Source organism: Doryrhamphus excisus, linkage group LG2 (assembly GCF_037039965.1).
Source record: "Doryrhamphus excisus strain RoL-2023G ecotype Guam linkage group LG2, RoL_Dexc_Guam_v1.1, whole genome shotgun sequence".
NCBI classification, from domain to species: domain Eukaryota; kingdom Metazoa; phylum Chordata; class Actinopteri; order Syngnathiformes; family Syngnathidae; genus Doryrhamphus; species Doryrhamphus excisus.
The window spans coordinates 4,651,653-4,678,643 of record NC_136358.1 but is presented as its reverse complement, the minus strand read 5'-3'; the positions used below and the strand labels follow the sequence as shown (position 1 = coordinate 4,678,643).

Genomic DNA, 26,991 nt, shown 5'->3' with positions numbered 1-26,991 from the left:
CATGTCTCTGCGGCAGATTACACAGGACACCAGCAAATAGACGCTAAACAATGGGCAACAGTATGCACCTTCCATTAATCCAGTGACTCAGCAGTGCCAGGCCCGAGCCCAGGGCGCCGCCCGTCCCCCCTTAAAACGTATTCATCTTCTCACCGGGGAAGTTCAGGCCGGCCAGACAGATGCAGACAGAAGTGAGGGAGCGAGGGAGACAAATGGAAGGAGACAAAGAAAAAGAGGAGTAGCCGGCAGGAGAGAAAGAATGCACGGGGTGAAGAAAGTAGTGTTGGAGGTAAGAGAAGGAAGGGAAACATGAACGACAAAAGCAGCTCAGGCTTTTTATGAGCCGCTGTAACTGATTAAGGAGGCCCCAGGATCTTGGCAGAAATTCAGAGTGGGAAGAAGAGGAGGAGGTGCAGATTAGACCTCAATGTGGACCCTAGTGACTCTTTATAGTTAAAAAAAAGACATCATAACTTAATAGAACTGGCAATAAAAACAAGGTTTGTAAGGTTGCTTTCAGGTGAAATTGTTCTTACATCCATCCATTTTCTATGTCGCTTACTCTCTTTAGGGATGCGAGGGTTTGCTGGAGCCTACACCAGCTGACTTTGAGCAAGAAGCTAGGCACACCCTGGACTATAGACCCTATAAACAAACAACTCACATAGACAAACAACTCACATTCTTACCTATATGGACAATTTGGAGTTGCCAATTAACATGCGTGCTTTTGGAATATACAGTATTTTATATTTCAGGACAAAGCTTTGTGTTATCATATTAATCAACATTCCTGGGAAGTAGCCACTGCGCTGAGAATGTTATAAGCAACTTGCAATAAAGATACAGATAGACTGAAATAGTAACTGAAAGACATATTGTGTGCCTTTTCTGTGAAAATTACAAACAAATGTCACCATTCAGCTCTTTGTTAGCGAAAAGCAGGTTGCGCAAAAAGTAATGAAACACCGAACAGTTGGACATATGCATATAAAAATGTAGAGAAAGTACAATTAAGTTCACCTGAAGGTCCTTGTTTTATGACGTTTCGTGTTATGACGCAGTCCCGTTAATTATTAGTACTGAATGAAAAGAAGAAGTTCTTATGTGCACACAGAGGAAGAATACGTTGTCACAGGTAGGTAAGGACAACATATATTTTGTTCTTTTTAGTTATTTTTTTTTCCCCTTCATTAGGTCTCACAGGTCTTATCAAAGAAAGGTAGAGTGAAAGTGAAGTGAAATTAGAAGAAACACCAATCAACATTGGCTGCATGTCTGCATGTTGAATTGGACAGTGATAAAGCAGCGTAGTGATCTCATTATTGAGATGTCCTCCTCCTAATAACCATGTCTCTCCCTCCTTTGCAACGCCCCTTGAAGTATGGAGGCCAGCCACAGGGTTAAAAGTAAGGAGTTCTGCTTTTTTTTATTACTGTTTCATTTAAAGTTGTTTTATTACTGTATTTTATGTCCTTCATGCGTTCTGTGTACACTGTGAGTGACTTAGCTATAATTCAGAAACAAGTTGCAAAAAACTCTGCTGATAATGTGAGAACATACATTTCAAGCATAACTTTCACTTTGACACAAATGTATCCACATATATTTTATTTACACAAAATGTCTTAACAAGGGCGGCACGGCGGTCTAGTGGTTAGCGCGCAGACCTCACAGCTAGGAGAACAGTGTTCAATTCCACTCTCTGCCATCTCTGTGTGGAGTTTGCATGTTCTCCCCGTGCATGCGTGGGTTTTCTCCGGGTACTCCGGTTTCCTCCCACATTCCAAAAACATGCTAGGTTAATTAGCGACTCCAAATTGTCCATAGTTATGAATGTGAGTGTGAATGGTTGTTTGTCTATATGTGCCCTGTGATTGGCTGGCGACCAGTCCAGGTTGTACCCCGCCTCTCGCCCGAAGACAGCTGGGATAGGCTCCAGCACCCCCGTGACCCTCGTGAGGAAAAACGGTAGAAAATGAATGAATGAATGAATATACAATAAAGTCTCGTTATATCGATATCGGTTATAACGAATTACTACTTATTACGATACTATTTTCATTTCCCGGCAAATTTCTAGTCTTTTATGATATAATTAGTTCCGTTAGTACGATACACGGTTATAATGATAATCCGGTTACTACGATGTCCTTTTCATCTCCCGCCAGCCAATTTGGTCTGCTTATATCGATACAAAAGCAGCTTAAATCAATCTTTGCTTAAGGATTTCAATACCAAAAAATGGTATGTGCTATATGTGCTATATGTGATTGGCTGGCGACCAGTCCAGGGTGTACCCCGCCTCTCGGCCGAAGACAGCTGGGATAGGCTCCAGCACCCCCCGTGACTCTCGTGAAAAAAAAGCGGTAGAAAATGAAGGAATGAATGACTTAATGTATTTCAATGGGAGAGATGCAGGCCGAGTTTTGCCACCTTGTGGCCGTTTTTTCAGCTTAAAACCCCATTGGCTCTCTTCTATTGTGAAGCTGCATCATCACCTCTTTGTGCCTCTTGTGCAAGATGTAAAAATATGTATTTGGGAACAAATGAGTTATATGCCTGGATGAGCACACATTGGAGTGTATATGACTGACCTGATGCTGTAAGGACAGATGAATTGTGTCTCTCTGTCTCTGTGGTCTGCCTGCATCTGTAGCAACTGTCCAATGACTTTGATCAGCCCCTGCACATTTCTGACCACGGTGTGGGGACATGGACACAGAAACACAGAAAAAAACAAAAAAAATCAGATCTCTGAGGAATGTTTACCTCTCGGAATAATCCAGGCCGTCTACCTTGAAGAGGGCAGCAAGTTGAGGATGCTGTTGAGGACGTACTGCAGGTTGGCGTGGCCTTGGTCCACCAGCAGCACGACGGCGTCGCAGCAAGCTGAGCGCACCAGAGTGCAGTCACTGCAGCACTGCTCCCACAGGGTCTCCAGGGCAGAGCCCTGACACCACCATGTTGGTTTAGTATTATTGCAACTGTTTGCTTTACTTTTTACAACATTTATATGAGCTTTTTTTTCATCATTGTCAAGGCAAGATTTGTCACTCGTGTGCCTAAAGTCAACATAACTGGCTTCACCGTAACAAAATTTTATTTTAAGAAACTAACCTGTGTGGAAGACTGTGTGATTTTCTCATTTGGACCTTTCTCTTTCAGCACAGCAGCAACAAGACTTCTCACTGCCTAAAAAAAAACAAAAAAGCAGGTTGATGAATTTAGCTTTCAGTCAAATTTGTTGGTTATTATTATGATGATATTCTTCACAACTTACCTGAACTTGTACTATGGGGCTCGGGAAGTCAAAAAGTATCTTTAAAGCCTCCATCGAGACACTGAGCAACATTAGAAGTAGAGCTTAAATGTTGCCTCTGTGCTTCCCCTATTTGAAACAAAAATATCAGGTGTCAGTCTCTTGACAGACAAGTGATGGAGCCACCCGTTGCTTCATAGAAAGACACCAAAGATGGCAGCACTCTGAGGTATTCAACATCCAAGCTTTTTGGAAGATGATCCCTGTTCTGTGTAGTCAAATTATCAGCCTGAAGCAGTGACATTATTCACCATTAAATTATTCATAAGCAGCCTCGGCATGCATGTGACTATTTGGGCAATTAAAAGCCATTTTACCAAAAAGTCATTGCTAACTGTTATTGCGGGTGTATTTTAAAAGGGAAACAGTGCAATGTATCACACTCACAACTGTTTACACAAAAGAGACAAAATATTAGAAACAACTCGCGCCATAACGCAAAACCACTATACAGTAATTAACAAAATGAACGCCGATTCCGGTTGTAGCAAATCAAACATGCGCCTGAAGATCACCTTTATTTACACAAGCAGCAGCGTGCGTAAGCTGATATAACGGTTTAGCATTACTAGAAACACAGGCAACACGAGCCCACCCAAAACCCAACCCAACCCCCCCACCGTTATCTATGTGATAAGCCAGTGTGCTCTACTGTCCGGCAGCAGCACGCCGCCCGCTGGACCCCACTTCCAAAGCTGCCAGGGGTCGACAAGAACAGGTACGTCAGCTGCTCCTTCCTGCTCCACTGACAAGTATGTAAAGTTTTATGACAGAAAACAACTCTGCTACTTCCTTGTAGTTGTCAAAATGAACATCCGTGGCGTTGAGGAGTTCAATTCCCAATCAAATTTCTGTGTCAAACATTTATATTTTAACTTAAAGTCTATAAACGGTCAGTAAAAGCCTTTAGGAGTTTGTGTTCGAGTAGTTTCTGCGGCATATTTTCCATACAGCTGAACAATATAGGCTGGACTGGACTGCTAAGGTCTGCATTAGCGATAGAGGAGTGGACAATGCTGGAGTACTTGTTGAGCCAACACAGCTTTAGAAATGACACCAATGAGGCTTTACTGTGCAGGCCACACACACAGGATTCTAAGCGGCCTTTTAGTACCATAATAACCATTCAGGGTCAAGTTGGAAGCTTGGCAGTGACATTTTGGGAATTCCTTAAAATATCCCACTGATGTCACCCATTACATGTGGTTCCATGTAAATCATTGCAAGCTGCTATTATAAATCAACCATAATATTATAGCCAGTACGTTTTATATCTTAAATATTGTTCTCTTCCTATTCTTATTTCTTTCATTACCACAAAATAAAATCTTACTTCTGGTTGTACAAAGGAGTCATGCAAAACATATTTAAGAGAAAAAAATGAAGCAACATGTGGCTGACACCCACTAACAGCTGTTAAAGACACCTTTTGAGAAACACATGACAAACAAACAAACGACTTTAGGTTGATTAGAATGACGCTGAATGAAAGCGTATTGTTGGTTTTACCGTGCAACCCCCCCAGTGGTATTACAGGTAAAATGCAAAAACAAAAAATGTTTTAGCATTGGGAAATTTCTACACCAGGTTCTGACAAGCTAACCGTGCAGCTATCATAATGTGCTACTATAGCTATACATCCACAAATGCAAACTCGGCCCTTCCTGGGACTAGCTCGCTGGGGCAGGGCATACCGAACACGAAATAAGATGTCAGCATTTCCATGTAAATAACAAAAGACTTCCTACTTTGTTGGTAAAAGTTAAACTTTGTTTAACTGTACCTCAACTGTACCTCAACCGCAAAGCTGCTTCACAGCATGGAAGTACGGCGATAACAGAGGGTCAAACTTGCTTGTAGAGCAATGCAGTGTAAAAATAAAAAATGTTGTTAACTTTACCGTGCAATCGAATAAACAGGATAAGGTGTATGTAAATTACTTATATAGCATGATTTCGTGTACTAATTACACTTTTAGAAAAGGCATGCTGTTTTTAATCCCGTTTTCCAAGGAGAACATGAAGGCAACATAATCGCAACTTGCCTCCTGACCTCTCATTGGCTGATCCTCCGTCGTGCTACGCTGTGTAGATCTGCGCATGCGCCTCTCAGCTCCGACAAGGTGGACGGATTGAGTTATGAGGGTGGGAGAAATAAACCTACTCCTTGCATTCAAAATAAAAGTAACACAGGGCGACTTTGTCAAATAGTGTGATATTTAAACATAATATAATATTGAAATGTGATATTTTAGATTATATTGTGATTGTAATTAATGTAAAGAACAAGATGTGCAAGTAGCGAAGACTTGATTGTGCGGGTTTTGTGTATTTTGAAAGTCTAAACCGGAAGTATCTGTAGTACAATGTTGTCTTGATCACCGGCGAGTCTTCGAAAGTCTTGACTTGAGCTCAGTGGAGAGAGACCATGTTCGCCATCAGACGCAAACTGTACTTACCTCTACTCTCATTGCCAAGTCATTTTTTATGAAATAGCTACAACACGGGGCCACAGGGATGGCCAACTCGGTAAGTACACCATTTGGACCACCATGCTGGAAACAAGTAAATGTTTGCATGGTTTGCATGTTTCTCCGTTCTTGTCACACTGTTGGAGTCGGTGCTTTTTTTCCCCCACTTGGGTCAGGATTTAACCAGCACACTGCTTGCTTTACCTTTGCGTGCTCCATCTTCTCCTTAAAACATGTACTCTTCTTTAATGTATCGATCTGTTCAGGAGCGGAGTTTAATTTATGTAAATTGAAATCAGTTTTATCGGTGAGAAGAATATTTTTGAATTAAAACTTTATTGAGAGCCATTCCATTTGGTACACTTGCACACATGCAACGAGGTCCAATGCAAGCAGTGCATGTACAGAAATGCATTTCAAAATGTTTTGCTAGATGTGCATTGCATCATATGATACCAAAATATTAGAAACAACTCTTACTATGAAGAAGCGTTACATTTGCATGCAATGTTTGTTTTATATAATATATAATATTAAACCCTTAGATCTTTGCAGCCCATTAATCTTGTAATTTTCAACTGCCTCCTCAGGGTGCTGTTCAGGTGAAACTAGAGCTCGGCCATCGTGCCCAGGTCCGAAAAAAACCCACTGTGGAAGGCTTCACCCACGACTGGATGGTGTTTGTTCGGGGACCAGAGCACAGTAATATTCAGCACTTTGTGGAGAAAGTCGTCTTTCACCTGCACGAAAGTTTCCCTAAGCCCAAAAGAGGTGAGGTGTGCTTCTTTTCAGTCCCGTCTCAACTTCGACCTCACTGCTTGAAAGACAATATGATGCATTCAATGCTTAAGAAGGATTTGTGAGGAGGACAAGCTGGTGCTTTCCACTGCTGTTTCATTGCATGCAAATTTGCTTAAAGGCGGTGTGCATCAGGGTTAATTGCTGTGTTTTATATTTTTCCCTTTTTCCCCATCTAAGCTGCAGTTGCCTTAACGAATGCTTGTCTTTTTTTACTCAGTAAAACACCCACATTGTCCATTCAAGTAAGACACAGCAAAAATGTGACGAGCATGTTAAAACATGAAAGCAAATGGTAAATAAAACACCCAAATGTCACATAAAATAACTTTTTTTTTGTAGAACTTTGTCATAGGACGTAAGCTGCCAACCTGGTATATGCATGCACAGACCCCACCCACTCTGCTTTCTTTGAAGGCTCCTCTTCCTGGTGCTGCTGTGACGTTAGTCCCTCTGATGACCGTAATGGCGCTATCACTAGAAATTAAAGGCTTTCTTGCCTCAGAAAGCATTGCAATAATTTCAAAACAGCATTGCAAACCCTATTGCCATCTACAGCTTTGATGTTAAAGGGATTCAAATCATTTGGAACAGCATACTGGGCCTTAGTTTACTGAGGTCTGACTTGGGGAGTATACTGTATATCCCTGTTGTGTATTTATTTCAGAGTAAGCATCTATGCAGATGAAGCTAGAAAAAGAATAGTGCAGTCGTAGCATTTGTGAAAACACACCAGCAGACTTGTTTTATGAGTTGTAATAAAACCATGACAAGGAAACTTATACTTTTGGTTACATTAACTTTCAGGCATAAAAAAAAATGTGCAGGGGATTCACCGTCACCATTGTTGTTTTGAATTTGTGACCCCTGCCCTCTGCCTTTTTGTCAGTTTAAAGACTTCTTTTGTAAGCCTGAGCTTTGGCTGCAGGCCAGTGTTTGATTCCCGATGTAATTACGAAGCACACAGATTTGCATGGATTCACTGCAATGGATTTACCCATTCAGACTGATTGGCGGTGGATGGTCAGATCAAGGAGGTGTAAATGACTGTGTGCTCTTCAAAACATGCAATAAATAGCTTGTTAGTAATATTGAACAACACAGAACATACACTACAAAGCAAATAGTGTGGTTTAGGTGCTGCATGGATATACTTTTACTCGTCGAGATGTAAGGGTTGCAATGGAATCTCATTGCAGCAAACTGCTGCAATGAGGTGAATGACAAGATGTCTTAAAGCCACCTCCGCTGCTTCATGATTACCTCGCGTTGCCATGGGAACAGCCAAATGGCAATGCCTTCCCCACCAAATGGAGCCATGGCTGACCCCCGTGCGATTTTTGGCAACCCTCTGAATGCACTTAATAGCGCCTCCTCGTAGGTGTTTGTGTTTTTGATTTTTGTCTCGTGTTTAAAGCTGCCGGTTTGTGCCTCCAATGTGAGTTGTTTAAATGACTTCCAGAGAAGAAAGGGCTGACTGTTGGCCAAATTGGCCACCGTACACACACACACACACACACACACACACACACACACACACAGTCTGATACCGTAATGATTGGTCCAACATGTTAGCCCCCTGGCATGAACCCTTTTAACTTCTCTTGTCCCTGTGCTTGTGCTTCATTTGTGGCTTGCCTGCATGCACCAGTCAAATCTGTGACCTCTTACAGATCCCACACATATCCTCCATATTGGCCAAATATGTCTCAGATGCTCCACGGCTGTCCTCTTTTTGCTGTGGCTTTGGTAATATTAGCTCTAATCATACTGTACGTGCAGGAAATCTAGCTGTCTGTATTTGTACACTGAATATAGACTGTAATATATTATAGGGTGTCTCGTTAATGAGTTGTAAAAGCCAGTGTGGTCATTTTCCGCTTGGCACCATCTCACAGCCAATTAATTAACTGTCGCTAATAACGCTAATAAGTCAAGGAGGATTTTCTGTTTCACTGTATTTTATTCATTAATTCATAATTATTAACAAGACTTATTTGAATGGCTTTCTGTTAGGGATGCGCCAATCAAGGGTTTTATGCTGACAATTCTGATATTGTATTATAATAAGTCGGGACAATTCCAACGTCCTCTGACTGCAAGTGGACCCCATAAATAATTAGTAAATAATAAATAATAAATAATAATAATTAGTAATTAAAGACATTGGACAGTTAGTCCAGATAGTCCAGCTTCACCCTTATTTTTCTTATTTTAACCAAAATCCTCAACTCCAACCACTTTTGCCCGATACCTGACTGAGGGACATTTAGCTGTACATCAAACCTGAACAAATATGTCCTGGAAGAAGCCAATGTTCCTTGCTAACACTGAAATCTCCTACAAAGGTGTGTCGCTGGTGGGACGGGGTAGGGGTTTGTGGGTGTTTTGGGTGTGGGGCCTACAGCTTCTGCACACTGTCGGCACACCGTGTCGTCACAAAGATTCGGTGTTGAGAATTCTTGTTGCTGCTGTTTTTGTCTCTCTCTCTCTCTCTACTGCCCCCCCCCCCCCACCCCAGTTTCTCTTTTCCTTTTCTGTGTTTCTTCTTGCTCCGGTCCGGTCGCTCCAAATGCGCATAACAAAAACATCAAATAACAGCAAATAAAATTTCATGGTACAGGGAAGTTGTAGCCAACACCTTTCCGTACACAGAGCAAATCTGTTTAGCATGTAAGGGCATTTGGATCAACAATACTATCTGCCCCGATGGCTGGACGGGACAAAAAAAAAGGCTTAAATTAAAATTAAAAATTGCTAAAATTAAAAATTGCTAAAAATTAAAAATGGCTAAAATTAAAATTTGCTTAATTTAAAATTTGCTTAAATTAAAATAAAAAAATGCTAAAATTAAAAACCTTAAACTATATTAGGAAAGCAGGAAGTGAACAAATGTAACAGTTACTGATTGTAAAAGTACAGATGGAGGGGTAGGATTTAATAAGCTTTGCTTCTTCCTACTCCTTTTGGACATGTGGAACTGTGAACTGATTATGGGATGCATTCAATTGTAATCTGATGCATGTTCAAATGAAATAAAAACATTACCATTACCAAAAAAAAAAAAACTCTCTGAAACCGAGCCATTCTTAACTTCTTTCTTTCGCAAACCTCATAATCGGAAACTTTGGCATTGTTTGGCATAATAGGTCCCCTTTAAAGCCTTTTAACGTGCTACCCCGTGAGATTTTCTCGCATGTGTTGTCAGGTAAGTTCCATATGGCAGACATGATGTTAATATTTTGGCATGTCTGCGCACTCTGAAGGAAAGTGGGAGGAGGACGATACCCAAGACACTACTCTGCACGCGGTGATCGCTGTTGGCTGTAATATGAGCCACAGGTGCTCTCCTTTTGTGATCAGCGTTTGAAAGGCATTCATCTGCAAATGCCAGTAATGTAATTTTTCTTGGAAATCATCTATTTTGTCGGTAAGAGTTTGTTTTTTTTTACAGGGTCCCCTTAAGGGTTTGTTTTATTCACCTTCCAGTTTGTGTCTGCAAGAATTCAAAGAGCTGTTTTACAGTTGTCCGGCAATCATACCTCCAGGCAAAAGGTGCAATACAAAAGAGAAGTTACGGGCCGAGCACTGCTGGTGGCATGAAAGGATTGCAGAGGGGTGGGCTCGCTGATATTTGGGGGCAGCCACCACCAAAGAACAGGAACTGAGCCGTAAATCCTGGCTCTCCCTGGCTTCAGTCAATGAGAGGAGGTTTATTGAAGCATGCTTTATGTGGCCTGTCTGTCGGCATGTCTTAAACTCCTTTTCTGCCATAAAATATACAGGCTATACTAGCTATTTTTGGCTCCATTACCTGACACACTTACAGTATGTATAAGTTTTTTCAAAATAAATAATAAGAGAAGACGAAAATAGTCCACCAAGTCGCAGCAATTTAAGTAATTGTAGTAATACGACACAATAGAGCATGCCATTTATTTTCATGCTATGGCTCAAATGCACTTCTACTGTCGGAAAACATGGATGAAATCCATATACAGTTGTACTACGAAACATCACTGTTCGAGCATTAGTAAATACGTAAGTAAACATTTTTCACAGACAGAGAAAGTCACATAGTGCTTCACAATCCAATTACATTTTGCAAAAATTAACCCATTTAATAAACAAAACTAATGTGATAAACAAACCCATCATTTAAGACCTTTGCCTATTATGAATAAAAATATTGAAAGACAAGCTATATGTAGTATTCTGATCACTAAGTGTAATGCTACATTTACATTTCCTTATCACTGATAAGTTCTCCTATTTCATGTGGAAGTGGTACATTTTTTGTCTTCCTCCTTTTGTGTAAAGGGCTCTAATACTGTTAAAAGCCACATTTAGAAAGTCTTAAATGTGCTCTAACTATGATTATATTCAGTTTATCAATCCTTGGTGTTCTTGTGGTGGTGGGGTTATGATATGGGCAGGCGTATGTTATGGACAACAAGCACAGGAGCATTTCATGGAGGGCATTTTGAATGCACAGAAAGAACGCGACAAGATCCGGAAACCCATTGTTGAATCATGTAATAATAATAACAATAAATTTTATTTGTATAGCGCTTTTCAAAGACATTTTTACAGAAGAATGGAGTTGAATAAAAGCAAGTAAACACAGTAAAAGATACATTAAAATACAACATTCATTTGTTAATACACAGTTAAAACTGTACAGCCATCACCCCATGTTGCAAGGATCTGTACATAGTTCCTGGAAACTGAAAAATGTCCCAGTACTTTCATGGCCAGCATACTCATACTGCATGTCACCCATTGAGCACCTGTGAGGTGGACGAAATATGAAGGTTCAATAACACAAATCAAGAGGGAAATAAACCTTTTGTGTACATTTATTTATCTTATGTGAGCAATATAAATATACTTTGTAGCAGCACAGTATGCATATCAATGTTAATGGGTTTTTTTTGGTATTTTTACAATAATCTTTGTGGTCTCTTGTTCCAGTTCTAAGTCCCTGAGAGTCAAACAATTAATATTCTTTTTATAATTATTTTTAATATTCTTATAATATTTTTATCTCCTATATTCTTTTTAATATTCTACTCTTTTAGGAGTAGCCAAAGGTCACATAAGTGATCACATGGTCCTATTGTTGTTACGGTGTTGCATTAAAAGTAGCATTTTTGTGGACTCTATGCCAAGATTTAACTAGCGATCAAGTGTGTGAAGCGAATTTACTGCCGTCTTTATGCAACCATCCCCCCCCCCCCCCCCCCCCCCCCAAAAAAAAAATCCAGTTTTCTCTGAGCGGCCACCTGCGGTGCGTCTTCCGAGTGAGTTGGCTGAAAAAAACACAAACTTGGATGTTTCTTTTAATCTTGCCACATTAATCTTGACCCCGTCGGCGTTGTCCAGCCTCACTGTTAGCTGATTAACGCCAGGCTGTTTGGGTCAGCGGGGCAGTTAAGAAAACATAGTGCCAGCTTGTTTTTATAAGGCTGGGCCTGTTGGAGCGTGCTGGGATGCTTATCACCTCTTACCATTGTGAGGGCACCTTGTGTCATGGGTACACGTATACACAATAAACTGGGAGATTTACATTAGTGGTTGATGTGATGACTGTCTTTGGTGTTGTCATTGTAATGTTACATCACACTAGTGCTGCGCGATTGGGCAAAAAATGTCAATCATGCTTTTTTTTTGCTTACAATTGAGATCGGGATTTTCTGGCTTTTTGTGAATGTGGATTTTCATAGTCGATTTGCACGTACATTACAATTTATTGAGGATTGTATAGCAATGGGGCGGCACGGCGGTCTAGTGGGTAGCGCGCAGAGCTCACAGCTAGGAGACCAGGGTTCAATTCCACCCTCGGATATCTCTGTGTGGAGTTTGCATGTTCTCCCCGTGCATGCGTGGGTTTTCTCCGGGTACTCCGGTTTCCTCCCACATTCCAAAAACATGCTAGGTTAATTGGTGACTCCAAATTGTCCATAGGTATGAATGTGAGTGTGAATGGTTGTTTGTCTATATGTGCCCTGTGATTGACTGGCGACCAGTCCAAGATGTACCCCGCCTCTCGCCCGAAGGCAGCTGGGATAGGCTCCAGCAGCCCCCGCGACCCTCGTGAGGAAAAGCGGTAGAAAATAAATGAATGAATGTATAGCAATGTGTTTCTGAAATACTGGGCAAAATTAGCCAATGATGTTTTGCAACATTAAATATAAGGATTTTTGCATTTAATTAAAGCGCATTTTATTCACAGAAACAAAAAGCACACATTCTGTGGTGGTAAAATAAGTGGAAATGGTATAAAAATAAAAAGTGAATTTCATAAGGCCCCCTATACATCCATGTGAAGTGCTAAGGACCATCGCAACACAAATTCTGTTGTCGGTGTTGCTCCTGAGATGAATGGCTTCATTGGGATTAAGCTGCATTAGGCGAGTTCTTATTTTTTAGTCTTTTGTTTTCCTGTCTTAAGCCGCCTGTCTACCCTGACCTCATTACAAGGCAGTCTGTGGAGAAAGGCCAAATGCAGAGTGACTGGCATTGTTCTGTGATGGGCATCTCATGTCAAACCAAGAGTGAGTGAATGAACGGTACTTTGGTGGCTGGCTAATTTTCCTCTTACAGGTCACTGAATACTTTGTGCTTCTTTTCAACTTAAACTGACACATTTATTGGCTTTATGTCCTTTTCTTGGGGAAGACATCTTAACAAATCACACAGAGAGAATTAGTTGCCTGAAAAGTCCATTTATGGCCAATACGAGTCTTGTATGGTTTTCCTTTATCCCATGACGGGGGTGTCCAAACTTTTTCCACTGAGGTCCACATTTGATACATTTTGTGTATTAAAGCAACTAAAAATCAATCCCGTGTCAGTCAATAAATGCTGAACAGTTTGAACAAAACATATATTTATGTTATCTGAGACATTAGTTAAACATGGAATATTTCTCATTAATAATGGATACATTTAGTTTAGAATATGGCACTGAAAAACGAGCTGCAGGATTAAACTGGTCACATTTTCACATATAATTTCATATAGTAAAATAGTGGAACCATTATATACAGCTGCATAGGAGCATTAGCTATTAATATAAAATAATAGCCCATTATCATAGACCGTATCAAATAATAAACTACTCCTGGCAATGGAAACAATATTTTATAAAGTACCAAATTTACGACCGTTCTTAAGGGTGCCAGATTCAGAACAAAAGTCTAAATTAATTTAGCTGTATATGACTATAAACAGCAACATTTGATCTACCACACCTTGTTTGTACAAAATAACACCTTTTAGAGAGGCATAAGACAGTCAAAGCAATCATTTTAACTATAGCAAAGCATGCTGGGAAATGTGCAAACTGCCCACTCTTCTGGGTTGCACATCTCACAGATTGTTGTGGTTTTATGTTGATATAAAATACTTACTGCATTTTGTCCCAACCTGAAAACACGCATTATATTATTATATTATATTCTGTATTATAAAATATATATTATTTTTATATTTATATTGTATATACGGTGGTCTAGTGGTTAGCGCGCAGACCTCACAGCTAGGAGACCAGGGTTCAATTCCACCCTCGGCCATCTCTGTGTGGAGTTTGCATGTTCTCCCCGTACATGTGTGGGTTTTCTCCGGGTACTCCGGTTTCCTCCCACATTCCAAAAACATGCTAGGTTAATTAGCGACTCCAAATTGTCCATAGGTATGAATGTGAGTGTGAATGGTTGTTTGTCTATATGTGCCCTGTGATTGGCTGGCGACCAGTCCAGGGTGTACCCCGCCTCTCGCCCGAAGACAGCTGGGATAGGCTCCAGCACCCCCGTGGCCCTCGTGAGGAAAAGCGGTAGAAAATGAATGAATGAATGAATGAATATACAGTAAAGTCTCATTATATCGATATCGGTTATAACGAATTACTACTTATTACGATACTATTTTCATTTCCCGGCAAATTTCTAGTCTTTTATGATATAATTAGTTCCGTTAGTACGATACACGGTTATAATGATAATCCAGTTACTACGATGCCCTTTTCATCTCCCGCCAGCCAATTTGGTCTGCTTATATCGATACAAAAGCAGCTTAAATCAATCTTTGCTTAAGGATTTCAATACCAAAAAAGAACACGGCAAACGGCTGCTTCCAGTCAACTTTATTTTTCACATTTCCACCACCAGAGCGCAGCACACACACCGATTCCCGCACTTCCTGGTTCACAGGTCATGCTCAACCCGCCCCACATAGCTGGCCAAACACATGCCTGCAACGCCATGTTCCCGCCATGTTTCGCCATGTTCTTTTTTGGTATTGAAATCCTTAAGCAACGATTGATTTAAGCGTGCATTATTGCCCACTTTTAATGCAGTTCGGCGCAGGATCGGATATATGGCTAGTCCGGTTATATCGGAATTTTTTCCGACTCCCGAGAATATCGATATAACAAGACTTTACTGTATTATATATTATTATTATATTATATATTAGTACATTCCAATCCTGGCACCTGGATAAAATGTACGCCACTTACTTATCTATTTGTGGGTACAAATGAGACATTTAGTCAAAATCTGACCATACTAACTAACATACTATTTTTCCAGCCTGGAATATTGGGGCATGTTCTGTCATGTTCGCAACTTCAAACAAGCATCCGTGTCTGTGCACTGATAATGTATACGAGTGTGCTTCGTTGGTTAAAAGACAAGAAGGTTTGAACTATCCACTAGAATTATACAAGTGTTAAAAATGTAAGGATAAATAATAAGATACAAAGTTGAGGGTGGGGTCATGTAAAGTAGGCTTTTGGCCCCCTTTGCCATTTTGACAGCCCAGTTTTAGAGTTTGTGGAGTTTTGGTTTAACCACGAAGTAAAATGTTTTCTATGCCCTTGTAGTCGTCCATGTGATATTTTCTCTCTGCACTTTTATAACATATTGAAAGCCTCCATATGCTGCATTCAAGTCCACTGGGAATAGACTGACAAACATCTCTGAGTACCTCTGAGGCAAGAACACCTGAGCTCCGGCACAGTTTGTTTATTCTAAAAGCCCGCCAGGGAAAAGGGGGGCGAGTCTTTACCCTGGCAAGACTGACGAGGGGGAATTTTAAGCTTTAGAGCTGATTTTTACTGATACTTTAGCCCGGAACACCGGGAATGAGACTTAATTAGCTCTCATGAGCTTTGTTTGGCGACGAGTAGGCTTCCAGGTTGGTTTTTATTTCCAAGGCAAATATGATAATATAAAAATGATCATCAATATTCTTTGTTTTTTTTTAGTTTGCAAAGATCCACCATACAAAGTAGAAGAGTCAGGATACGCCGGCTTCATCCTGCCTATTGAAGTCTACTTCAGGAACAAGGTACACTTTACTGCACCTTGTAAAAATGAGCACCTCATTGCATAGCTGCTTCAGTATGCTGCTTGTTTCACACCGCAGGAAGAACCGAAGAAAGTTCGCTTTGACTACGACCTCTTCCTCCACTTGGAGGGTCACCCGCCTGTCAATCATCTCCGCTGCGAGAAGCTGACGTTCAACAACCCTGCTGAAGACTTCCGTCGCAAGCTTCTACGAGCCGGGGGGGTAGGTGTGCTGGAGGTGCTGAGGTGTGGTCATTGTTGCTGTGATCAGACCCTCGCCGTCTGAAGCTTTTATGACCCGGGTTAAGTGCTCTCTATTTACTTTGCCTGCACCCCTTTCTTAGCCTTCAAAGACAAGATGTCCAAACCCACATTGCCTGTCTGTGGCACAACTGGGAGACATTTAGAGCCGTCTCTTACACACACACACACACACACACGTATCTCCTTTAAAAAGGAGTTAGCCGTCATAATGCTATCAATGTTTATCACAGCCTGTTTAATATGGTTTCTTGTGTTTTCTTTTAACAGCAACGGGACCCGCACAAACGCACCTCAGAGGACTCAAAAGTAAGACTTTAAACATTGCTTTCATACCCACATTTACATAACAAAATGTCGTAATAAAAGGATTAATATTAGTAATCCCTCATTTATCATGATTACATGGTTCTAGACCTGACTGTGATAAGTGAATCTTTGTGAAGTAGGGTTACTTATTTATCCAATCCAATCCAACTTTATTTGTAAAGCACTTCAGAAACAACAGTAGTGGACCAAAGTGCTGCACAGAGTAACATAGTAAAAGCATATATGGCAACAAAGTACACTGTCTTTGGGATAGTCGGGAACGGCTGATCAGCTGCCATGAGTAGGCGGGGTAGGCGTATAGGGATATAGCATGATGTAGCACGATGGAACCTTATTAAAAAATTGAATATTTTTTGTCGTTAGAGCATACAAAAATTGTTTACTTCTAATCACGTTAGCCCTGAAATTACACAACCACTGCCACCTTTAAACGTGTATTACCAAATATAGTAGACTTAAGAGTACATAAACCATTGAAGTCATAAATAAGACGATTGCTCATGTGTGTTTATAAATGTGTTCCCTGGGGGAGAAGAGTGAAAATAATAATAATAATAATCCATATTCAGCCACGAAATGGCATGATTTACTCATTCAAGAAAACCTACTGCAGGGGTCTCAAACTCAATTTACTTGGGGGCCACTGGAGCTAGGGTCTGGGCGAGACTGGGCCGCATCAGGTTCAGCCTCAAGACAAGAAAAAAAAAAAAAACGCATTTATTAAAAACAGAAAAATGAATAAACTTTGCTTTGGTTTTGATTTTCTACAAGAAAAGCTCTGATAAAACATTCCACTGTTCTCAAATATCTTACTTTTTATTTTTCTACACACAAAAGGATGAAAAATAAATAAACAAATCAAAAATAAAGAAAATCAAGGAATCAGTAATAAATAAATATAATAATAATAATAAAACGGCAAATAATAAAAACTTAAGAAACCACATATAGTTGGTGGGTAGACAAATTTTTTTCAGATTAAAATGAACAAAGCATTATTAGAGCCCTGTAGACATGACAAAGCACAACTATAGTCACATTTATACTCTTTTTATTTACAACATATTGCGCAACTGCAGGGTCTTGAGACACATGCTAACTCGCAAACTAGAGAGCTAGCGACCTAAACGGTAGCCTTCAAGTTATTTCCTTTAAACTTAAATCGCCAAAAACTTACCACTTCCACACGGATAGAGAGGATAACTGTTAACAGTTATTTAACCTTTAACATGAACATTAATCAAACGTAATAATTTTTTCTGGGTACATGATACCATACAGCATCCATATCAAACTTGCGCGGGCCGCACTAACATTAAACTTTTATATCAAGGCGGGGGCCTCAAACTGGTGTCCTGCGTGCCACATTTGGCCCGCGGGCCGCGTGTTTGAGACCCCTGACCTACTGTAAAGTCAAAAGTTGCATAGCTCATTATGTTCTGTGACTGTTCTTCTGGTAGGTGATGGTCATGCAGGAGGGTTCGACATCCTTGTTTAGGCAGCACATGAAGCTCCCTGCACTTCCCAACACGTCCTTGACGTCCTCTTTTTCTGATTCCCGGAAGAGCAAAAGCTCCCATGGGTCAAAGGTAAGTTATGGTTCCAGGTACAGCCCAAAAAATAAGAACAGATGCTAACAAAATCAATGTTTCCCATAAGAAATCATATAAATCCAATAGATATAGCTGGATGTCTAGAATACGTACATGCTATAAGAGTATTGTAATTGCATTGTAAGTAAACACTGTTTCTGTGCTGTTTGCTTTCAGAGGTTGTACTATTGTTCTTGGCACCTCAAAGATCACCTGCTTGACAATAATGTGCTCCATTCATTTTCATCATTTGAATATTAATGGCCATGCGGTCACTTTGGGTCCCTCGCAAAGCACTAAAACAGTTTTTTATGTAGACCCGCCAGGGGGGTAGTAGTTTGGTAGTTTTACTGCTGTGGCTTAGGAGTTTAGAGTGAGCTGGCAGCTTTACATCCTTGAGGTCCTCAGGTCAACAGAAGATAGGCCAAATAAAAAAGCCTCTTCATCGTGTTTGGGAGGTGTAACAACACAGCCCATCGTCTAGACTGCTTTAACGGCTTTACGGCATTGATGAAATATTGACTGGATGGCTGGAGGTGAGTGAGACCCGGGGACAAATGATCTCACCCCCCACCAATGGTGAGAATGAATCAATTTCCTCCACCTTGAGATTGTACGACATTGGACATGCTGAGAAATATCACTGCACAACACAGTTGTTGTTTGAATATCATAGATTAAAAAAAAACTTGTAGTTGTACAAACCCTACTGAGGTGAGCACGCCCTGTGTATACAGCCACCACTTTAGAAATAAGCAGGCTTCGCTACACATCTTAAAATAAAGCTCAGCTACACATCCAAAGCTATACTGTGTCCTCCTGTCCCGCTCCTTAGTGTTGCAAATCAATGACGTGTAATGGAAGCATTTTTCATTGGTCGGCTTTCATCCACAGGATGGCTCCAAAGGAAGTGGCAGTACGCTCCTCACCACGGCCACAACCACCAGCAGCACCACCAACAGCAGCAGCTTCTCCAAACTCCACAAACCCTGCAAGGACCACAAAGACAAGCCTCCAAAAGACTTGAAAGAGACCAAAAGTGCCTTCAGAGACTCTTGCTGGGAGTCCAGCAAAGCCCCAAAAGAACCTTCCAGAAAACCCAAAGAGAACCAGCCACTTCAAGATATCAGTCCTAAAATTGGATTCAAGGAGCCCAAGTCTTTATCCAACCATGGCTCAGGCAACAAGCGTTTATTTGCCCCCGATGTGGACAATCACATCAGCAAAAAAAGGAAAAAGGGATTTGCGGATTTGTCGGGGAAGCAGACGGACACTCAACATTCCGATAAAGTGCTAAAGGAACGATCGCAGATGCGGAGTTGTAAATTGCATCCAGAGTCTGAGCAAGCCGACCACAGGAAGGTATCGACGCTTCCTCCCTTCCAGGAAGTGGTGGACCCCAATGACTCGGACATAGAGTCCAGCAAGTCAGATGTGAGTTGGTATCAAGTAGTCACTTTCAAGAAACTTTGCTGTGAAAAAAGGAACGGGTGTGAGAAGATATTCTATTCTTCTCCAAAGGGGGGGGGGGGTTTGTTGGTGGTCAGTTGTTCTGTGGTGTTGCAGGGTTATAAAATCCAACTGGGAGGAAATCTGCTTTAATGGTGGTCTTCTTGGCTCGAGGGGTCTTCGTAGAGGAATCACAAGGAAGGGTGGGCACCAATAAAACAAACAGGAAATAAAACTTGTCATGAACGACATTTGTCACTGACATTCTGCTGCTGGGCGGAGGGGGCGAGGGGGGGCTGTGTTAAAGCCAAATACTAGAATTTATGGTTTTATAACACCTGAGGAAAAGGAGGAATCACCGCAGTGATTAGCAAAAGAATAGCAAGTTCCTCTTTTAATCCATCAAGTACTTTACTCCCTGTTCTTTCCATTTGTCCATTTACATGAAACCCTTTGTTTTTGTCTTAGCTGTACAGAAGTGCCTTTTAAAGATGGCCTTTGCAGCAAAATGGGCTCGGGGACGGGTTGTAAAAGCGGGCTGAGAAAGGGGGTTGACAAGCGCCAGGTGTTTGATTCTCTCCAGACTAGCAACCCTGGTGGCCGCAAAGAGCTGCCTCTCGTTTGTCATGTGACCACTTGTTTGATCTGGGCTGTTTTCCACTGCTCACTGGGCCGGAAACTGCAGAGAAGAAGTGGAAATGTGGCGGATTAGGGGGGAGAACGTTCCGCTCTTGAGGGAGCCAACAAGCACTGTTTCGTGTGCATTTGAAGGTGAAATAGTGAAGCGGTGACTGCGAGATTAAATAAGTACTGTCTGGTTTAAAGGTGTTCATGTGTATAGTCAATTTTAAACTTCCTGGTGATGCAGAGAGGGACAGTAGGCCTGCACGATTATGTAAAAAAAAACTTTTTAAAAATGGAAGAGAAAGAAACTACATTCATGCACTTAATGAATAAAAGTATAAACAAACAAAAGGAAAAAAAAGTCAATTCATGTGATTGCTTCTCCTTCGAGCCAGGGCAGTGGAGCTAACTCGCCCTGGCTGGTGAGGCTCACTGGTGGACGGGTAGAGTGAGGAGGAACTGTCTGCCATCATGGTATTTTGAGTAAAATCGCAATTTGTTTGTCATGCACCTTTTGTGAAGTACAATACAACATTTAAAAATGAGATCGCATGTTGATCAGATTTTTTTTTATTTGTTTTTTGTGCAGCCTTAATTTACATACCAGCAAACCTCAACTAAACTAAAGTCAAAGTGTCTTTGAAGAGTCTTTGATTAATTTGCTTTAAGGTGACATAAAGGTTCTAAAAAAAGAGTGGCACTAAGATTTGTGACAAGTTTGTCCATGCTGTTCGATAAAGGGACATTTTGTGTTTTTATTTATTGCTATTTTTCTCTCCCTGATGCTAGTCTGAACAGCCCAGTCCAGCCAGCTCCAGCTCCAGTTCAGGATTTGGTCCCACACACCATAAACGCCAAGGTAAAGGACCCCTTTTTAAAACATTTGACTGAATACATTGGAAATGCATTGTACAAAACGCATAATAACATGATCTTAACTGTGCAGTCATCCCTTATTTATCATGGTTAGTTCTAGAGCATCATAGGTGAATTTCCCTGAAGGAGGATTCAGTATTAATGAATGGATTATTTTCATATTTGGCATAGAAAACCTCCTTATAACCATCTATATACATTATAAATATGAAATAAAATCCCTTTATACTCATATTACCTAATATGGAAGACATGGTAAGCTATAATGAAACATAATAACTCAGATGTTAGCATTTGGAGAGTTCCTAATATCGAACATAATTGTTTGTACACAAGAGACAGCCGCCACTTTAAGCATATCAGGCTACCAATGAACATTTTTTTTTTAAAACTAATGTTTTGAAACTGAAATTGCACACTTCCACACTAATCCGTGGCTGACTCCATGCAAGTTATTGTAAGGTAATTTCCCATCAATGTGCCATTACCGATACCTAGTGACCAGTGTAGAATACTACATAGGACTCATGCTTAAATATTTTTTTTTTTATTAATAAGCCATAGTCAGCCACTCATTTATTAATACACTTGAGGAAAGGGACAACTGTAAATGCACATTGCAGTGAATCTTAGTGTATCTAAACTTACGGGCCCCATGTTTGTAATTTGTCTCTGGATGTAGTAATGGACTTGATCATCAGAAAAAGGTTGGCTATACCCGCCACCACCCACACAGGTAAATGTTCCTCACATGCATGGTGGATCATTTTTTCTCATCTCCTCTTTTAGCATGAAACCTCATTGATTCAGTAATTTCAGCTGTGTATTACAAATGAAGTACCGTGTGCTACCCCAGCAACATGGAATAATCAATTAGTTGAAAAAAGCCTACTAAGTTTACCACTTCATAACATTTCAACATTTTTAAGGTCCCCTATTTTATAGTATGTTTACATGAGGGGTGGCACAAGATCTTGCAAGATTAAAACAAGACGAGATTTCTCTTTTTAGTGAACGCTATCTCGGCAAAACTGCAGTCAGAAGCCTCTCAGACTGAACTATGGGATAATACAGAAATATGTTAGTGCCTGAGGCATTATTGGACAACCACATACTATCAATCTTGCAATGCAGCGTTTCCAGCGTGGCTATTTTCCATCCGAGTTGGCAGAGTAGCAGAAATTAAAGACAGGCGGTATGCTGACACCCCTATTGAAAAGGCCACATGTCAAAGAAATGCTGCAAACATTTGACAGCCAGTAAAAATTGCCTGTGAGAAAATACATTACAATACAGTTCAGCAACTTTATAGAGTGAAAGATGACATATTTCGGGAATATTTAATTATGACATATTATAACATTAGCGGTTTATTTTGTCTCAGGAAATGTTGACTAGTTGTTAAGCATCAATTTATGGAACAATAAACATTTAAAAATGCACCTCTGACTAGGTTAAAAAAATGTTTATTTGTCCAGTGATATTTTTAATTGTACTTTTCTAAAAGTCTTGTCTTGCTCTCGTGGACCAATCTTGTGTATCATCTTATCTTGTGACACCCCTATTTTATATATATATTGGTATATTCCACAATTGCTTCTCCACATCCCATGCATGAACCACCACTGGTTTGTATGTCTTGTATATGTTTATTTACAGCATCTGACCCCTCTTTTTAATTATATGTTGTCATAGGACAATACTATGAAAATGAAACTTGGATATTTGTGTATATGTGAGATATGTGCCTCTGTGCCGTCTTTCAATTCAGCCGTTCAACCACTAGTGTTTTTCCCCCCGATCCATTTCAATTTGTTAGTGGTACATGCCATGCTGCGACTTCTGTTTCCATGACAGTCCAGTTGGCTCCTCCTCCTTACTGGGCTTCTGTAGCCTGAGGCGTTAACTTAGCCGCAACACGCACACACACTATTACCGTCAAAATGTGAGCATCATTTTTATCTTACGCTGCCTTAATCCACTTGGCATGGAATTCACCAGAGGTGCTCATGCTGATGCTAGAATTCTATTCCGCTCCTCCGTAATGACTCTTTGGTGGAGATGGTGTATGTTAGACACCTTCGCTTCCACTCCTCCACCGTCCTTCCTTCCGCTTCAGGTTTGGAGGAGGCATACTTGGCCACTCCATTCACGTTCCTAAGCAAGGCACTTCTCATCTCGGAGGTTTGTTTGGGCTTCTTATGTTGTGAAACAGCCTGTCATAGTATATGTTGGAATTACCGTAATTAACTTACCATCACTGAACCGCAGTGCTGCCAGCACTCATGCAGCTTGTAGACCATGACGCTACCCCCACTGTAGGCAAGACACGGTAAAGGCTGTGGGTTCTGTTTGTGTGCTGAGTACTGACAACTCTAAATGATATCAGAGGAAATTTTCTATCGTATTGTTCCTTGACAATATATATTCCTTGCCGATTATATTGTTCTAAAATAGTTGCTGAAATGAAATGTTTTGTGTGTGTTCGTGTTCTTGCGCAGTGTTGGGCCCGCTGCAGTCAGTGATGCAGGATCTGCACTCGGACAACAATGATGATGATTCAGAGGAGGATGAGGACCTCGACTTGGATTCGGACGCAGAGCGGCCAACGCACACACACCTCACACACCACCAGCGCAGGTAGGCTTGCACAAGGTCCATTCAACTGTGATCTCATGAAAAAAAAAACACCTCTGTAGGTACAAATGTGCAAATTAGAATCTCATGCATCTCTATAGTCCCTTCGTCATCGGATCGACACTTCCTCATTTTGATGTCACGGACACTCCGATCATCACATCATATTTGTTGTGTGGTCTAAATGAACAGAAATGCAAAGAAAAACAATAAATGGATATTCTTACCACTCAATTATAGCCATCTAATTGTGTAAAACTAAGACTGTAACAACATCAAATGAAAAGCTGTAATTGATAAGAACATTGAGCAACACTTAATAGATGACTGCTTTAATACTCACATCTTTGTGAGACTATGATAATGTAATGATAATAAAGGGGATACCAGTTGTCCATCACCACATGATGTTCGTTAATACAAATTTTAATCATGTCCCAAACAAATAAAACTTACCACACCATGTTCTCAGGGTCAGTTTGAGTGACGGCAGCGAGAGTGACAGCTCCTCCTCCTCGCCGCTTTCACATACAGACGGCCCGGGCTTATTAAAGACTACTAATACCCAGGTAATAACTCCCATTATGTTAAATATTGTTTTAAATAGTAATAGTAGAATTTTTTTCCTGCCATCAGATACTGGAAGTGAAGAGTCCCAACAAGCAGAGCAAGCAGGACAAAAGTAAAAATCTAGATGGCGACAAGGTACACAAGGTTGTCAGGATGGAATAGTGCGTTATTGGGCTGCAAGCACTTAAGCAATTGTGTATTGGTGTGTGCTTTGCAGGCTTACCTCGATGAGCTGGTGGAACTGCACAAAAGACTGATGACCTTAAGAGAAGGGCACATTCTCCAACAGGTAAACTGCTGTTGCTGCTTTTCCGAATCCTTTCATTTTGCCAGAAGGTTTCATTTCACAGAAATGTCTTCTTTCTTTTTCCTAGATTGTCAACCTCATCGAAGAGACTGGCCACTTCCACATCACAAATACTACTTTTGATTTCGACCTGTGCTCCTTGGACAGAAGTACAGTTAGGAAACTCCAGAGTTACCTGGAAACTTCCGGACTGTCCTGAAGTCCTTTTTAGACGCTGGCAGTTGATTTCTCTTCATGTGATTTTGTTGGGTTTTTTTTTCTTTTGAAAAATAACTAAACAATGTTTGGATGCATTGCGAAGACTCCCGCTATGGTTGTGGTGGGCTGGATCCAGTTGAATTTGGGGGAATTTATGGTGTAGGGATGAGCCCTGATGACCATCGGATCACCTAAAAAGCCTTTGAACCTTCCAAAAAAAACCAAAAAAACATGGAGGATCTTTTTGCTCTTAATGAATGTGCAGATGGTTGACATGTATGCATCGCCAGTTGGGTCCAGTGCGGTTTAACACCTGCATGGTCAACATTGCCTTACAATGCTGTAAAGTCTTATTTATTGAATTTCTGTGTGTGTGTGTGTGTTACAAACAGCAAAAAAAAAAAAAAAAAGAGTCTTTGTTGAAGCACTTCACAGCAGACGTTACGTTTGCGTGACAGTTACTTTGAACCTCAGTCGGGTCACCCGACTTTGAAATCATGGCGATGAAATCACATACATATCCTCTGCACATGTTTACAACAATCAAAAGCTACTTGTAAATGTGCAACTTATATAGAGAAATAAGTCTATATTGTATATGCAAAACAGTTGCCTGTGAGGCCAAACTGAGCGGTTCAACGATCACACAATCACATCACAATCTTTTAACCAAATCCAGGAATGATGTGCTGCTCAGTGGCTACAAAGCTTTTGTTTGTTACGTTGTCTTTATTTTGTATTTGGTCTTTTGCCAATACACAACATGCCAAACACACGAGTGTTTTAAGTCACTAAAACTGCTGTTTGATCTGATTGCAAGGGTTTCTTAATATGTTTTGAGGAAATGAGCAGTCAGCCGTCAACACAACGCGTCGACTGACGAGAGCTGTTTACGGGTGTGCGAATAAAATGTTATTTATTTTTGTTTGACTTTCAGCTCTTGCCTCAGAGCTCGGTGTCAACATTTCTGAGGACAGTTCCTTTTTTTTGTTTTGATTTGTAAGCTGGAATGTCTGCAGATGTTTGGGACCACAGATGGGCCTTTTTCCAAAAAAAAAAAAAAAAAAAACCTAAAAGGGTGTACCGACTCCCTTGTCTTCTGGGTTTTGTGTATTTTGACGACATTCAATAAATGCTCTGTATGGTGTACAGATGAGATGAGCATCTTGTGGATTGTTTATTTCCTGAAGAACGAGAATGTTTTTTTTACCCTGCTGTCTTGAGGGTGCAGCAAGACTAGGACTGGAACGGTAGAGCCATTCACTGTTCTCTCTTGACAGTGGCAGTGGGGAGGTGCAGGTTCTTTGAAATAATAAACCCACCATGGCGGACACACATGCCCAGCTGTGAAAACTTGGTGGAACTTTCAGATAGGAAGTGTACAAATTGCACCTCATAGGCTTTTTTTTTTTTTCTTGGCTCTACATTTTTATTTAAAATGATTTCTGTATGAATGAGACATGAAATATTCCACTTGCTTTGTCACTGATAACATGAGGCAGAGAGGTGGATGTTTTGTTCAGAAAGCTTATTAACCGACATTGCATTGGTTTTTGGCTTTAATGTACATTCTGTCATTTTTTAATTTGGACACCCCAGGCTCATGCCTTGGATCAATATCATCCACCATTTGAAATGAGAAGAACTGCTAAAAAGGAATCACGCATGCCCCACTCGGATGTGGGAGATGCTAGGTAGCAGCTCCTTTAGTGTACGACTATATTTAGGCCTGCTGTAAATCCCAGCTCAGGCCTTTATCTGTCCTAGTTTCTTTTTTGGGACTGAAAGAATGAAGCCTTCTGGCCGACTGAACCAGAGGATCGGATCGATCCAAACTGATAATGATACCAGGGTAGTATCAGTATCCGATTGATATTGTTTATATTATTGTTCATTCATTCATTTTCTACCGCTTTTCCTCACGAGGGTTGCGGGGGGTGCTGGAGCCTATCCCAGCTGTCTTTGTGCGTGAGGTGGGGTGCAACCTGGACTGGTGGCCAGCCAATCACAGGGCACATATAGACAAACAACCATTCACACTCACATTCATACCTATGGACAATTTGGAGTCGCCAATTAACCTAGCATGTTTTTTGGAATGTGGGAGGAAACTGGAGTACCCGGAGAAAACCCATGCATGCACGGGGAGAACATGCAAACTCCACACAGAGATGGCCGAGGGTGGAATTGAACCCTGTGAGGTC

The 26,991-nt window shown here is 40.8% G+C and overlaps 2 protein-coding genes across 5 annotated transcripts in view; one reads left to right on the top strand and one right to left on the bottom strand.

The window, feature by feature from the left end:
- The window catches only part of focad (focadhesin), a 28,824-nt gene extending 23,678 nt beyond the window's left edge, over positions 1-5,146 (bottom strand). For 2 of the 3 annotated variants that reach the window (XM_078795936.1, XM_078795944.1), the window contains exons 1-5: positions 5,106-5,146; positions 3,284-3,391; positions 3,121-3,195; positions 2,799-2,953; positions 2,598-2,696 (exon numbers count right to left, since the gene is read on the bottom strand). In XM_078795936.1, coding sequence (XP_078652062.1) covers positions 2,598-2,696; positions 2,799-2,953; positions 3,121-3,195; positions 3,284-3,355 — 401 coding nt within the window. In that variant the 5' untranslated portion in view covers positions 3,356-3,391; positions 5,106-5,146. The remainder of the gene's footprint in view (positions 1-2,597; positions 2,697-2,798; positions 2,954-3,120; positions 3,196-3,283; positions 3,392-5,105) is intronic. The other variant, XM_078795945.1, reaches the window with a different exon arrangement.
- A 561-nt stretch (positions 5,147-5,707) lies between these two features.
- Positions 5,708-25,948, top strand: mllt3 (MLLT3 super elongation complex subunit). 2 transcript variants are annotated; one of them, XM_058067995.2, is made up of 14 exons: positions 5,708-5,850; positions 6,383-6,563; positions 15,862-15,944; positions 16,023-16,166; positions 16,475-16,513; positions 17,995-18,123; positions 19,021-19,560; positions 20,989-21,058; positions 21,758-21,811; positions 23,577-23,715; positions 24,185-24,281; positions 24,349-24,417; positions 24,500-24,571; positions 24,657-25,948. In XM_058067995.2, the coding sequence occupies exons 1-14, from the start codon at positions 5,839-5,841 to the stop codon at positions 24,786-24,788; spliced, it is 1,761 nt and encodes a 586-aa protein (XP_057923978.2). In that variant the 5' UTR covers positions 5,708-5,838; the 3' UTR covers positions 24,789-25,948. The 2 variants fall into 2 exon arrangements, with proteins under 2 accessions (XP_057923978.2, XP_057923979.2); XM_058067996.2 differs by lacking the exon at positions 21,758-21,811.
- The last annotated feature ends 1,043 nt before the right edge of the window (positions 25,949-26,991 follow it).